This window comes from Colletotrichum phormii (assembly GCF_030913505.1).
Source record: "Colletotrichum phormii strain CBS 102054 chromosome Unknown BDP81scaffold_20, whole genome shotgun sequence".
Taxonomy (NCBI): domain Eukaryota; kingdom Fungi; phylum Ascomycota; class Sordariomycetes; order Glomerellales; family Glomerellaceae; genus Colletotrichum; species Colletotrichum phormii.
In genome coordinates, this window is record NW_026851462.1 from 224,043 (window position 1) to 238,579 (window position 14,537).

Sequence of the window (14,537 nt, forward strand, 5' to 3'; positions counted from 1 at the left end):
ATGAAACATTGACGGCGGCCGTTTCTACCGCTCTTTGCTTGTGAGGATGGTCTCGAAAATCTGGGAAGACGGAAGAGATTTCTCAACGTCGGGTGAGGCTGTCGAAGTCTTGAGGCGAGGAAGGCGACTCAAGGACCATTGACAAATATCTAGGCGGGCGAGGGCACATGGAGCCTCAAGATGTGATGAACTCTGAATTATGCTTGCATGAGAGTTGTGCACCTTTGGCTGGTCATTGGGGGAAAAACGCTTTCTGATATCTCTCGTTGAAAGCTTGGGCATGGAGGCTCTGCAAGAGAGGGTCAAGAAAAGAATGAGCCCAGCCTCCTGCAGTCACTTGCTGAGAAAATGATTGGATAACTTAGATCGGAGTGTGTATCTAGATTCGGTGGTAGATGCAGGAAGCGCGTTGAATCGTCAGACGATTTCTCGGCCTCTTCTCATGACCCTGCTGTTTTTTTAGTTCACGTTAGGCATTAGTGCTTCATAATCAAAGCACGGTCCATCTGTTTTATACAACTTAAATATTGGGAATAATTTGTTATGAACATTTCGCAATCCTCCCGACCCAAAACTCCAATTAATGCCCAAAGGTTTGTTTAATCAAAAAAGCAGCTTCAAGCTTTTGCAACCCCCATGCCATTTACTGCCCGACGATGACGCCAGGAGACAGCTCCAATCCTATGGGCAGACCCTTGATAAACTTCTGGGTAAAGGGAGCCCCCGACCGTTTGGCAATGACCTCCTCGATGTCCTTGTACATGTCGTATCTGTCACATCGTTAGCAATGTCCGAAAAGGTAGTTAGAAGCGGTAAGACTCACCCATTCATCTCCTCGATAGTGAGCTTGGCCCTCTCATCGGCAACCTTGTATGTGCTGGTGCTGGTGTTGTTTGAGAAACCTATGCAAGAATTAGATTCAGGTCTTCTTCCAAAGAGGGTTGTTATAGTTTATTGAGCCTACCAATACGCTCGTTGATGTTATAAGCAGCCTTGGCAGCCGCAGACTGCACACGCGTGGCGCGAGGCAGACGGACGGTGTTGTAGACTTCCAAGGTGTCGGCGACATCTCCGTTGAAGTATTTTGGGTGGAAAAGAATTCCGATAGCAGCGGCGTCTTCGATAGCCATGCATGCACCCTGACTTTGGTGAGGCATCATCTGGAGGGCTTCAGTTAGAACCGCTCTCACACCGAATGGATAACGCGTTGACTTACAGGATGTCCCGCATCACCCAACAGGCAAACCATGTCCTTGTTGACGTAAGGGTAAGGGTCACTGTGTTCAAGTCAGAACAAGAGACTGAGAGGAAATGATTGGACAACTTACTGCATCCACAGACGCCAGGGCTGGATATCCTTGCCAATAGCGAGATGCGCAAGAACCTGCTTGTCGAGCTCGGGGTACGGCGCCAGCAACTCCTCGACGGGGCGGTCCTCAACACCCCAAGCCTGGTTCACGTAGTCGCCCTTTTCTCTGGGGAAGAAGCAGTAGTAGGACAGCAGCTTTCCGCCGTTGCAGGGCGAGAGGACGATCTTGTCCCACTTGCCCTCCTGACCGCCCCAGTACTCGAGCGCGGCGTCTTGCGAGTAGTCGACGAGGCCGGCCTTGACGGCGTCCTCGGTGAGGACGTTGGCATGCAGACAGCTTGAATCGGCAGGGCGCTTCTCCGGCTTGACGCCGATCAGGCCCCGCACTACACTGCCGATTCCGTCGGCGCCGACGATAAGGTCGTGGGTTACGGTCAGGCCGGTGTCAAACTCCACCTTTCCGCTGGCCAGGTCGATGTTCTTGCACTGCGGGGGATAATTAGCTGCTGAGCACTGGACTGCAGATGTTCTATGACGGTGTCTTACCTTTTGGTTGACCAACAGCTTGACCGGAATTCCCTCGCCCTCCTCCTGCATCGCCGTGTCCTTGAGCATGGCGTGCATGTACTGACGGTGGAACATGTTGTAGACGTATCCCCAGCGCTTCTCGTAGTCGTCGAGGCTATACACGCTAACAGGTTCGCCCGTCTTCCAGTCCCTGTTGATTAGGCTCTTCAGGACGACGGGGTCGCCCTTCTCAACGTCCACCCCCCACTCGTGCAGCCAGCGGGTGCCGTTCGCGGCGCATGAGACGGAGGCGCCGACCTCACCGGCGAAGTCGTTGCGCTCGTAGATGGTGACCTTGTGTCCGGCCCGGCGCAGGGCGATAGCAACGCTCATGCCGCCGATGCCTCCGCCGATGACACCGACATCGAGTTGCCTCCACCCAGCTGGAATAGATCCCATGTTTTCTGTTTGGTGATGATTGAGCTTGTCAAAGGGGGTATCGTAAAGTTGTTAGATCGAAGAAGTAGAAGAGTGCTCGGTTCAATGGCGTGTGAGTGATGAAACAAAAGAAGTAGACAACGATGAGATTGCTGCCATATGTATACTCATGGAGCGCCATTACGATCGGGGCGGTACCTGTCAGATGAAGCATCACTACACCCTCCCATCCCATCTCTGCCCCATCCCGCCCCGTGCGTGCGTGCGGCTTTCCGCGGTGTCGTCGATAACAGCCACCCTACCTCTGAGACCCTCTGAGGTAGTCTGCACTGCGGCTACGGGAACAGGTGCAATAACCGCCGCCTACAGCATCCCTCGATAATCTATTGAAGATTCCTGAACTGGGCGCTCTCAATGGATGTTCCATGTAAGTCGGCCAATAACGAATTAGCTGGTTATCACCTCGTCCCAGCGGGCCGGGTCTCGGCTAGCATCCGAGATCCTATCTACAGAAGTGCGCGGCCCGCCCACCTCTTGGTGCAATTACCGCAATCTTTTTGCGCTATCTGTTTCCGTCCTTCCGCATCACAGTACATCCGAACAGTGCCGTTATGACAGTCCAGCGCATTTGCTTCTTGTTGGTCGTTCATCGCACGGCTCTTTGGTCATTCGACCACGCAAAGCCGCCAAAAAGCGAGACCATCGGGATTGTCTCGCCTACGGCTCGCCCCCAGATTCTACAACCAATGACATGGCCGGGTAATGCCTGACAATGCGACGCTCGCATTGTGACTTTAGCCAACCAGCGTGCGTGACGGACGCTGTTCTGGGCAACATGTCAGACGAGAGGGGTACCGTAGTTTGCATCAACGTCTAGGAAGTTCCGAAGAGTACATTACTTACCTAGTAGCTGTCGCTATAACGTAGCTTATTATTTGGTTGAATATCCGACACGAAACACCAATATCCGCTGGTCATGATGACCACAACGAGGCGGTGCTGGTGTTCTGAAGAGCATGCTATGGTAACAAAGAAGCTCGTCTAGGTAATTACTCCCAATAACTGGAGTAGCGTTTCCTAGCTCCTGAAAAAGCACTTTCTTCCAGAAAGAGAACAAAACTTCCTGTTAATCAGTCCTTGGATACTTGTGGTGGTCCATTCCCAGATTGAAGAGTGAGCTACCTAGATACCGACAACTCCCCGGCCACTTACTTACGATATGGATACCGGAAGTTTGTATGCGAAGCCAACTTGTAGCATGGTAGATTACTTGTATGTAGGGTATGACACTTGCCACAAAGCTCGATCATTCGGCAGACTGTTGGGCAGTCATACAGGTACGATTTTGGGCAGGTGATGGAAATACTGTCATTCAGCCACCTGCATCAGCGGCTCGATGCACTGGAGTAAGTTATAAAATGAAAGTGAGACAGGCCCCTGCTCTCAATCATATGTATGCATGACCTTACAACTCTTATCCCTTGATAAATCGACAACATTGAGAAGAAGTGAGGGCCTTTGCGGAGGGTAGTCCTGTCTGTCTAGCAACCGAGCTGTCGCAGATAGTGAGCACTTCCGTCACGGTAAGCGCCCAGGTAATTCCATGTTAAACCTAGAGTGGAAAGCCATTAACACTTGGTCTTGGTCTCAACTGGGCTCCAAAGTTGTTCCATGCACGTGATCTCGTACACATTGGGGAAAGAGCAGCAGGTAAGATGGGAACTTTTGTCGTAATTTAGTTGCTACCCAGGACATACATGACCTCGGCATGCCTCTTATGAGTGCCTAGCCCTGTTCGTAAACAAATTTCAATCCATAACGCCGTTACCATGCTTCATGTTCATTTCAAGCCTTCGTCAAACAGTCTTAGCCTTGACCGAACTGAGGGGTGTTGAGCGACATCGCCATCAGCAAGCCACCGATGAGACCCGCGCAGGGTAATGTGATAATCCAGCCAGAGAAGATGAAAGCAACCTGGCGCCAATTTACAGCGCCGACGTCAAAGTTCATCAGAGCTACACCGATAACGGCTCCAGTCAAGCACTGGGTAGTACTGACTGGGAGACCGAGACGACTGGCCAAAAGTACGGTAATGGCAGCGCCGAGTTCCATAGCAAATCCTAAGAGCAGGGTTAGTAATAAGAAAAGATCATCGACAGGAGGCTAGCTTACCTCTCGTGGGTGAAAGCTGAGTGAGCTTGTTGCCCATAGCCTTGATAATGTGGTGACCCATGAACCAGAAACCCGCACCGAGCAAGAAGCCGGCAACAACCAAGATCCATATAGGAGTTTCCCCCTCCTCGCTTACTTCACCAGTCATGTAAACCTGGTAAGCGGCAACCCAGGGGCCGACAGCGTTGGCGACATCGTTGGAACCGTGTGCAATGGACATCATCATAGCGCTGGCGACCTGGGCGTAGGTCCACAGGTGCTCAACACGGTTATCATACTTCTTAGCCTTGCCGTGGATGGCAGCGAGCTGAGATGAGGCGTGGGTGACGCAGTCGCGGGTGACTCCCTGCAGGAAGAAATACTTGATGAAGCTCCAGATGCGTCTAGGGTTGTGAATGGGGAGATGGGCGGTAGGAGCAAGGAAGCGTTCTTCAGGCTCGGGCATGCGCTGGTAACGCTGCACAACTGCTGGGTTCTCTGGTCCTTTCTTGCCGCGCTCGACATTTTCGAGGGACATGGGAACGGGAGAGGGGGCATCAGAGTTGCTGTCATTTCCGACCAGTTTTTCGCCTCTATCGCTGCCGCCCTCGGTCTTAACAGCTTGCTTCTCGATATCGCCTTCGTTGGTGGCATTGGAGTCATCGTGGGCGCTTGCGTAGTAGTCGATAACGACTTCGTTTCCTTTCGCGGGCAGGTAGATTGGCGGGTTTTCCATGTACAACAGAGGGCCGAGGAAGATGTGGCGGAGACGGATTCGAGTGTCTTCCTTGACGAGCCTTCGATGAACGTAGGGTACAAAGAAGATGTAGGAGAGGAGGAGGATGCCGAAGAAGACACCGAGAATGATGCCGCATACTGTACCGGCGCCAAGCTCCTCAAGCGACGGTGCACCAGGGGCCTCAACAGTGATGAAGAGGGCGAGGATAGCAGCCGTGAACGCCAAGTAAAAAGGGATAGCCTTCATAGCCTTCTCGAAAGAGTTCTCGCGTTCCAGGACGGTGAACTTGAGACTGCCGAACAAGATGGCAGCAAACGCAGCTGCGATACAGGGAGCAATTACCCAGGATGCGGCGATCTGGGAGACGCTGCCGTCACTCCAGGCCCAGGAAACCTGGGCTTGGGCGGCGATACCAACACCAACGAGCGCTCCCACGATGGTCTGCGTCGTGGAGACCGGGTATCCAACTTTCGTGGCAGCCAGCAGCCAGAAGGCACTCGCGAACTCGGCACAGCCCATGGCGAGGATTAGGGTAGAAGGAGTCGTGCGGAACCGGTCGAGCTCGATGATGTTGTTCTTGATCGTGCCTGTGACTTTGGAGCCGAGAACGACCGCACCGAAGAACTCTGTGAACATGGAGAGGAAGCCGACCTGGGGCATGGTCAAGGTCCTGGCCGCCACGGAGGTGGCATAGGAGTTGGCGACATCGTTTGCACCATTACCGATGGAGCTGCCGCAGAAGGCGATGGTGATTACGGCGATGATCCAGTCATACTGCGTAAGGACAGGGACAGCCATGATGACGGCTGACTTGAGAAGTCGTCTTGTCTTCCGCGGGATCGGGGAAGAAAGAGATTAAAAGAAAGAGAGGGATTTCACCAGCAAAGGTGAGAAAGCTCGGAGGCAGGCGAACTCGAAGTGGAAAGGCTTGTCGACCTTTCTCTCAAGGTTGTCAAAAGCCCTGGAACGCCACGATCTTTATACGACAGCTTGCCATGATTCTGTTCTCCCCTCTCCCCACAACCTCGATGGCAAGCCCTTCAGGGTTCACGTTTCTGGACTTCTTGGCCATATTCGCCTCAGCTTGATACTTGGTTACAAGAGAGGGGAGGGGGAGGGAAAAAACTTCTCAATGGTACATGTCGGTTTCAATACTGTTCTGTCAGCTACGAGATGGCATTCCGCCCCGGATTGCCAGTGTCGCAAGTTCTCGACCCATTGCGGTGGATGTTCTTGACGGATGCCCAGTCTGCGCCGAGCTCTGCGCTCATCCACACCGCGAGCTGAGATTGGTGAAGAGGGTGCCACTGGAGGACTTGGCCCTCTTGGCTTTCAAGGTACCAAAAACAGATCCGTCAGAGAAATCCAGCCAGTCATGGCCGTTTGTGAGAGCACGTTGTCTCCCAATACGCTCTCGATGATCGAGCATCGTCTGTTTCCCAGTGTCTCTGTTGAGTCTCTGCTCAAGTTCTCAATCCTCGTCGTGGTGTCGCCAAGCCTGCGATCTGACACTAGCAGCGCGACATAAGCCCGCTGTCGCGTGCCCTCTTGCTTCTCTGAGAGCACGGTGGCAATCTACTGGGCAGGAGAGCACGCGAGCTTTTCTCTGTTTTGCAATCTTCCTTCATTCCCTGAAGAAGACTCTCCGAGGTTCATTGGTATGGTAGCGCTCGGTATACCTCTCTGGCGACCGAGGCTACGCGGCCAAGCTTCCTCCGGCTGGGTTTTGGGTGCGCTCCGTCGGTCAGATTTTCTGGCGTTGGGCGACACCGCCGCACGAGTCACGCAATGATGCTCTGCCAGAACTTGTGAGCCCCAGCCAAGACTGTGCTACGAGGGTTAGCGAGTGAGTCTACACAAAACCGACTTGAAGCTGCTGGTCTGCCTCTCTTGGCAATAAAAACGAAGCGGAAGACGCTGAAGTTGCCGCGATGCTCGAAAAATATGCTCCAACTACCTTACCGCAGCTAACGCCTAACGCACTGCGGCTACCTATAACTCTAAAAAAAAACACGGCCCTAACATGATGCACGTTGCTTCATCCTTTTTCGAGAAATTTAAGGTAGTCGTGTAGCATTTCCTTTCAACTGAAGTGAATGAGTACATGTAACTTACTAAGATTTCACCGCTGAAGGGAACAAAAGTATTGAGGAACCTGGGAGTGCTCAGTACGGATACTTTAGCTAAGGTACCTTAGGCAGCGTGCGGCGCGTTTCTATCCTGGTGCAACGCAATATCTTCGGCACTCCTTCGATGCAACCCCCGCCAAGACCCTTAAGTTCATTAGGTATCCACGATTCTGGAGTCTGCTACATCAAGTTATGACGATGGTCAGGCATCTTTACCAAGACAGCAAATAGATACCACGGAGAAGCTCAGTGTAGACTGAGAGTGGCTTAGCACTGCTGTCGTAACCACGTAACTACGACGCTCATTGAGACGTGGACCTCGTTGGACGTGGCCACTGCTGAGGACCGCCAAGACTCTAAGCTTAGAGAGGGGAACTCCCCTGATCAGCGCTCAAACCTTCGAAGTCGTGATGTTAGTCTTGCTGGCTTGAGCTCTTCGGGCTACCTCTTGGCGCTGTTTGGACCCTATGTAATCAGCTCCGTTGCTATAAATAAGCTTGCGAAGCTGAACTATCAAACTGAAAATCTTCAGTTGGCACTTGACAGCCCCTACGCCAAGGCCGGCAATTTTTCTCGGCGTGATGCGGTTTGATCAACATCGGACCATTTGTTTATTTTGCAACCTTACTTCATTCAAGCTTAATAGAGTGAACATTGGCATCCGTTTCATCACGTAAACTGGACACTCTGGCATCATCTCTACGACCGGTCTCTATTACGATAGATCTGAGAAACCTCCAGGCAAGCATCAGCTTGCATGCCGCCTACATCTACCTTAGGTAGAGTGTACTGGGTACGCGTGCGTGGAACAAGAGTCGATGTGTCGATGTGAGCATACAAGTCCAGAAAGGGATCAACGCAGAGGGAACTCAAAAATGCTTCAACTCGCCGGTCCCTTTTTAGAATGAGGTTCTTTCTTCCTTCTTTCTACATGCCGCAATGCGCAGTTGAGAGAAGAATCTTATCACAGGAACTCTGCAAATTATGTTGTTATGATCACGGAAGACAGATGATTGAACCCCCGCTATGTTCTGGTCAGTTGCTCATTCCCTTTAATATCAAACACTTGGCTGTCTCTAGGATTCATCTTGAGTCTTGGCATGCGGGCTTGCCCGTCTACTAGTACCTAAAGTATCAGTCTACAGAAACAAATTGCCGAAATGCTCCGAGTTTAACTTTAGGCCGACTCGGCATATCATAATATCGTACAGCACAGATGCCTGCTTCGCGTTTATAACTTTATACTTGAAGATGAGATCCCGGATATGCTTTTATTTGACCTATGATACCCGGGGCCATGTCTGAGAGGAGGACCTTGGCAGTAAAGCACTCGATCAGAATGCGACATCCAAAGTCCAACATCACACTGCGACGTTGCTCATTAATCCCAAGTTGGTATGCATGAAAAAGGTGGTTTGATAGGAAGAGAGAGAAAAAGGTCCCCGAGGGGCACTTGAACAATAGGTCAAGCGATGGTGCCTAATAGCTGAGACTCTTAGGCATTGGCACATAGGCCCCCTCCTATGAGCACTCAGTCATTATTTCCCAGTTACTTGGTGGAGGTGGAGGATCAACGACATAATTAGGTATCTTTCGTGCCGTATTTTGAGTATATATACACGATAGAAGACGTCTACATTTGCATGCACGTCGTGGCTTTCCCCATTGCATTTAAGTAATGGCCTACATCGGCCCGTGTGCCTAAACTATATGACTTGTACACGTTGAAAGTATTCAACAGAGGAAACTACTGCTGTAATAAATCCGCGGAGGGCATTCTTCCAACAAGAAGATGGCTCTTTCACAGACTCGGCCTAACTCCTTCATTTGCCGCCATCTCTGTTTGACCAGAATTTCTTGTCAACTTTGTCATCCTCGGCACTTGGTGCTGTGTCATGCTTCCTCTCAAAGTCCCGGTTGTGCTCATCCACCTCTCGTTGTTGCTCTTCTGTAAGCTTCTCTCCATTGACGCTGGCATTGGAAATCTTTGGCTGGGGTGGGTTTGTCTTCTTGGCGTCTGCAATGTCCCTGATGTCTGTGGATTCGAGGCCGGGCTTGTCGCTGAGAAATCTGGCGCCGGAAGCGGCTGTTGTACGTGCGGCGGGAGGCATTGACCGTGAGCCCGCCACCACGGAGGGCAAGGCCCGTCTTCGGATCGCGTTGCTCAACATTGTGAAGATTTAAGATATTATCGGTTGCTGAAATTTGTAAATCTGGAGAATCAATTTCGTATGTTGTTTCCAAGTTGATGTCTGCAGGATTCCTAATCAAATTGGCTCTCAAGAGAAAGCTTGAACGTCGTCTCGAGCTTCTGATAAAGGGAGAGAGCTGCATGATGTCATCCAGCCACACAGGCCGAGGCCGGGCGCATGCAGTAGCGATCGCCGCTTGTGTGATTGGCCTAGCGGCATACAGGATCATGATGACATAGCAGCCTAACGCGTCGATTGTGATCCCTTGTCATATCACCTACCTAGTTGATAGTTGATAGCAGGGGAACAACATGAGGAGATTGCGATTCGCTTGAGCTGACGCCAAGACACGTGAGGAATGTCGATGCCGGACACACATGCGCAGGGAATCGAAGGAGCCCCGAGTTAGAAAGGGTGAGGGTAGCGAAAACACACTTTTGTGTCAATTGCTGGCCTCGATGAGGGATTCTTGAGTTTCACTGATACAAAATAATCAAGTCAATTGCTAGTTATTGCTGACCCCTTTTGAGTCTACGTTGATGTAGCCTTCGATAGACCATGATGTTTCATGTAACTATCGAATGAATTGCTTTCTGATATGAGGAATTGCTGTCGAGGTAAAGCCAAGCTTTGAACTCAGGCTCCGGGAGGTTGGCATTTCTACGGCGCCAGCGGACAACATAGATACCCACAGCCATGGCCAAGTTGAAGGCGGCCGAAGGGAAAACTCCGAGATCATTCACTTTTTAGAGTCAGTCATATGCTTCAAGCACCCATTCAGGTAAGCCATCAAACTTACCAAAGGTAAATGCATCTCCGGCAGGGACCGCCAGAATCATCAGAGCTGTGAGAAACCAAATGACAAGATAAGGTCCAAGAGGGGTACCGAAGGGCTTTGTAGAAACCCAGAACCTCGTGTATGGCAAGACACCCTGTCGACCACACTCTCTGATGCGTCGAGACAACCCGATAATGACTGCAATCATGTTTCCAAAGGAAGCTAGTGCGATCAGGAAGTTGAGTCCACGGACAGCGCCACTGTTGCCGAAGACTTGTGTAAAGAATAAGCTGGCCCACAGTAAGGCCGGATTTCTCTAGTAGTTCCCTAGGTACTGCAGTATCTCATAGTCAGACCTGACGTGAAAGTGTTTCAAAACTGGTGTCAACTTACCAGCGGCAAAGAACGCAACATTGGCGAACATGTACAGGATATACACCGTTGTCAAAGCCGCCGTCGCGTAGATCTTGAGTGATCTCACAGGGTTCTGAAGAAGATTAGCGTTAGTCTGGTCTGGCCTGACTCTTGAGTAGTGAAACATACCTTGACTTCGTTAGCGACGTTGAAAGCATTATTATAGCCGCCGTAGGAGAAAATAAAGCGATAAAGAGCTGTTGTCATGCCATAAGCGCTGGCTGTCTTGCTCCCGGACCAAGCATCCTGGAAATTGGCGGTGGGATTCTCGACTCGGTTGCCACCACCGAGTACGACGAAACCGGTGATGGTTACAAAGAGCAAAGTGCAGAAATTCACGATGCCAACGCCATTGGAGAACCAGTATGCATACTTTGTGTTGAAAACCAGTATGCATACTTTGTGTTGAAAACCAGTGCTGTAAGTGGTTAGTGACGAATTTGTATTGGGCAAGGCAGCGTGTGGGATTTAATACTTAATGTGGCCAGGCTATAGCAGGCCAGGGCGGTGCCCTTGATCTGCCAGTTTGTGCCCTCATGTCCTGAGATGACGATAAGATAGTTCGCCATGACGGTGGCGTTGGCACTTCCGAAAGAGAGAATGACGCTCTGGACTGCAAATGTAGTTGGAAACAGCCACATCGGGCGGGGATAGTCTTGTTCGAGGAAGACAACCTCAGATCTTGACCGACTGGGGAAGTACGCCGTAAATTCGAGATATACCGCACCGGATGCAAGGCACAGCTAGAGGTCAACTTGGTCAGCATTTCTTCCCTCAGTGTTATAATAGTCTCTGTGACATCGATCGTATGAACATACCACGCAACCAAGGGTCCAATAGATGAAGTTGGCGCCGACGGAGCCAGTACCATTCAAGATAGAAGCAGCTACCTAGATTTAGTATCGACGTAGTGAAATATCGAATTAATTGAACTTACGTGTAGAATAGATACCCGCGCCAATCATCATTGTGATGTTCAGCAGTGTGATCGTGACTGGGCCGACGTCGTATCCCAGGGGCGAATTGTTCTCGACAGGCGCTCCGGAGGCATCTTGATAGGTAGGCGGCGCATCGTTGCCTCATTTCTCGCCGATGTACTGGGTGCTGCCATTTGAGATCTGCTCTCGTTGGCCTTCAACAACCGTCCCCTGCGCGCTAGCGCGCTCGCCAAACGGACGTCGCCAAGCCATTGAAACGAGTACCAAGACGCGAAGACACGGGTAGGGCTGAGTGTAGTGCCTCGAGAAAGTAATATTCCGGTGAAGTTGAGCCGGCGGTGTCAGACGGACAGGTCTCGATCAAGGGTGCTGCATGGTGTGCTCTACAAAGGAATTGTGCTGGCTCCCACCTACCTATTTAAACCAAGGCCTTTCATTCTTCTCCGTTGCATTCTCACTTTTGCTATCCGAAGAGGTTTAGACTCTGCGCAGTATTCATCCGCTGTCGATGCCGACAAGCTCAAGTTGTAACCTGGTAGGCGTTCGCTAACGGGCCGTTCCCGATTTCAACATCCAAGGGGCGGATGACACAACCATGCTCCGAGGTGGGGGACCAAGGGGATAAACAGGGTCTGGCGATGACAACAACTGTCACCAGCATGGCGAATGTTCCCAATCAGTCGACTTGAAGAAAGAAAAATGTGAACATTAAGAACAAGGAAAAATTGAGTGCGACTAATTACGAAAACCTTTAGAGTTTAGTTCATTTGGAGATAGCTTTCAGCTCAATTTGACATGTGTTCCCGTGCCACCATAGCACGGAAGTGTTATCAAATTTGGCTGTTCAATAGTCTAATCCTCAGTTTCGGATACTCGCTTACTGCATCATATTCAGCTAATCTCCAATGTAGTCGCTGTCCAGATTGCGGTCGGTAATTGGGTACAATAGACTGTAGGCCGATGGTCGGCACCTCGAACCAACATCATTTCCCTTTTAGCTGGAAAATAGAAAAATGGTACGTAACAACACGTTAGTGGTGATGGCGCAATTCAACGTCGGACTCCATCGCGGGAGTTACGCGTAGGGGTCGAAGTTGCGTGCTGCAGTGCCTCCCTTCTCAGCTGTCGCCAAGAAGGGGATAAACGCCGGCACAACAAGAATCTGCATGCAGGTAAATGGTGGGATATCCACTATCAAACCGAGCTTCTCCATGGATGTAGATGTATTAGTAAAGAATGATATGGCATGGGGGTTACAGCGGGCTGCGGCCGACGCCGATGGTCAATGTACTTGAGTATCATCAGCGAAACTTGGAGCAAGATCGCCGAGATAGTAATGTCGGGGAATATATTTCCAAGTTTCTGATAACGATCCACTTCTGTTACGTACTTCAATGCAAAAGAAAGGTCTAGATCCTACCGGTTCCATTTGTTGGAGCACGCTGGTCGTGACTCCGATGAGGGTTCTCTAGAATTAAGCGGGTGTTGAGCCAACAGGGCTGCGCAACACTAAGAATAGGCGAATTGAACCTGTAATCGAGATTCCATTAATCGTAGAAAGTAATCTTTCAATAACGTAGTTCATCAGTCAGCGACGAACTTTTTCCCAAATGCGGTTTGCATTAAACCACTCCAACCTTTGACGCATAATAACTCCACAACCATTAACTATGCCAATTTACACACAAAAAGACAAGATACTTCTAGCCATCGAGACTATCCGATCAGCCCGCGCCGCCGGCCGAAAACTAAGTGTGTTACGTGCTGCGAAGACTTACGGTGTCCCCGAAAGTTCCGTACGCCATAGAATGAACGATCGACCCCGACGCGAACGTGCCCAACCCCAACGACATAAACTTGATACGATCGAAGAGAAAGCGCTTCTCCAATACGTTATTGAGCAGGATCAAAGAGGGTTTCCCTTGCGTCTCGCTGGTGTGGAAGATATGGCCAATCTCCTGCTACGAGCGCGTAATGGCAAGCCTGTTGGCAAGCGATGGGCCAGGCGGTTTGTGGACTCGCAGCCTGCTCTGAAAACCAAGTTTAATCGTCCATACGATTATCAAAGGGCTCTTCAAGAAGATCCTGAGGTTATATCAAAGTGGTTTGCGCTGTTACGCAATATGATGGCCAAGTATGGCATCCAAGAGGGGGACCTATATAATTTCGACGAACCTGGCTTTATGATGGGCATGATCACCGCGTCAATAGTAGTAACACGCGCTGATCGACGCGGCAAAGCAAAGTCTGTCCAGCCTGGCAACCGTGAATGGGCTACAGTCATTGAATGTATCAATTCGGGCGGGTGGTGCATCCCTCCGTTCGTGATTGTCAAAGGCGCATATCACCTTGCTAGTTGGACCACGGAATCAGGTTTTCCTAGCGACTGGGTTATCAAACCTACTAATAATGGATGGACGGATAATCAGACGGGTCTTGACTGGATTAAACACTTCGACAAACATACTAAGAACCAAACGAAGGGCGTCTACCGGATGCTTATTATCGACGGCCACGAGAGCCATTTATCGGCCGAATTCGACAATTACTGCAAGCAGAACAATATTATAACCGTCAGTATGCCTACAAATTCGTCAAATCTACTACAGCCATTAGATATTGCCCTGCATTCGCCTTTAAAACGCGCATATGGTGATGAAATCAACCTATTCATCAAAGCCTCCATAAACCACATCACCAAGTCGGAGTTCTTTATTGCCTTCTACCAGGCCCATAATAAAGTTTTTAATGAAGAAAACATTAGGGCTGCTTTTCAAGGCGCTGGAATTTCACCATGGAACCCAGAGCATGTCATTGAAAAGCTTGATGTACGTTTACGGACGCCTACACCTCCTGTGGCCAACCCTTCAACACCACCACCTTGGCAGTCGCAAACGCCCTCTAACCCACAACAAACCGTCTCGCAGTCCAATTTTATCAAA

General features: G+C 50.5%; 4 protein-coding genes across 4 annotated transcripts; all 4 read right to left on the minus strand.

Moving 5' to 3' along the window:
* Positions 1 to 499: 499 nt before the first annotated feature.
* Positions 500 to 2,676, minus strand: BDP81DRAFT_435620 (salicylate hydroxylase). Its single transcript, XM_060591070.1, has 6 exons — positions 1,856 to 2,676; positions 1,329 to 1,795; positions 1,217 to 1,277; positions 965 to 1,160; positions 824 to 902; positions 500 to 770 (listed from the first exon to the last, which is right to left on the minus strand). The coding sequence occupies exons 1-6, from the start codon at positions 2,273 to 2,275 to the stop codon at positions 644 to 646; spliced, it is 1,350 nt and encodes a 449-aa protein (XP_060441343.1). The 5' UTR covers positions 2,276 to 2,676; the 3' UTR covers positions 500 to 643.
* A 1,290-nt stretch (positions 2,677 to 3,966) lies between these two features.
* Positions 3,967 to 6,112, minus strand: BDP81DRAFT_355811 (phosphate transporter). The gene is made up of 2 exons (XM_060586295.1): positions 4,427 to 6,112; positions 3,967 to 4,374 (listed from the first exon to the last, which is right to left on the minus strand). Exons 1-2 carry the CDS (start codon positions 5,940 to 5,942, stop codon positions 4,121 to 4,123), a joined length of 1,770 nt encoding a protein of 589 aa, XP_060441344.1. The 5' UTR covers positions 5,943 to 6,112; the 3' UTR covers positions 3,967 to 4,120.
* Positions 6,113 to 9,096: 2,984 nt separating this feature from the next.
* On the minus strand, positions 9,097 to 9,444 carry BDP81DRAFT_452822 (uncharacterized protein; the record flags this gene model as incomplete). The annotated part of the gene is made up of 1 exon (XM_060592778.1): positions 9,097 to 9,444. The coding sequence occupies one exon, from the start codon at positions 9,442 to 9,444 to the stop codon at positions 9,097 to 9,099; it is 348 nt and encodes a 115-aa protein (XP_060441345.1).
* A 587-nt stretch (positions 9,445 to 10,031) lies between these two features.
* Positions 10,032 to 11,625, minus strand: BDP81DRAFT_452823 (amino acid/polyamine transporter I; the record flags this gene model as incomplete). Its single annotated transcript, XM_060592779.1, has 8 exons — positions 10,032 to 10,207; positions 10,265 to 10,441; positions 10,497 to 10,577; positions 10,637 to 10,730; positions 10,787 to 11,055; positions 11,133 to 11,400; positions 11,476 to 11,543; positions 11,595 to 11,625. The coding sequence occupies 8 exons, from the start codon at positions 11,623 to 11,625 to the stop codon at positions 10,032 to 10,034; spliced, it is 1,164 nt and encodes a 387-aa protein (XP_060441346.1).
* Between the last annotated feature and the right edge of the window lie 2,912 nt (positions 11,626 to 14,537).

What these genes read in the sequence shown, in the direction of transcription:
- BDP81DRAFT_355811 (XM_060586295.1), bottom strand. Translation starts at nt 5,942, where the DNA reads ATGGCTGTCCCTGTCCTTACGCAGTATGACTGGATCATCGCCGTAATC. An exon ending in TCAGCTTTCACCCACGAGAG is followed by an intron (nt 4,375 to 4,426) that starts GTAAGCTAGCCT and finishes CCCTGCTCTTAG; the next exon opens with GATTTGCTATGGAACTCGGC.
- BDP81DRAFT_435620 (XM_060591070.1), bottom strand. Translation starts at nt 2,275, where the DNA reads ATGGGATCTATTCCAGCTGGGTGGAGGCAACTCGATGTCGGTGTCATC. An exon ending in AGCTGTTGGTCAACCAAAAG is followed by an intron (nt 1,796 to 1,855) that starts GTAAGACACCGT and finishes TATCCCCCGCAG; the next exon opens with TGCAAGAACATCGACCTGGC. An exon ending in TAACATCAACGAGCGTATTG is followed by an intron (nt 903 to 964) that starts GTAGGCTCAATA and finishes ATTCTTGCATAG; the next exon opens with GTTTCTCAAACAACACCAGC.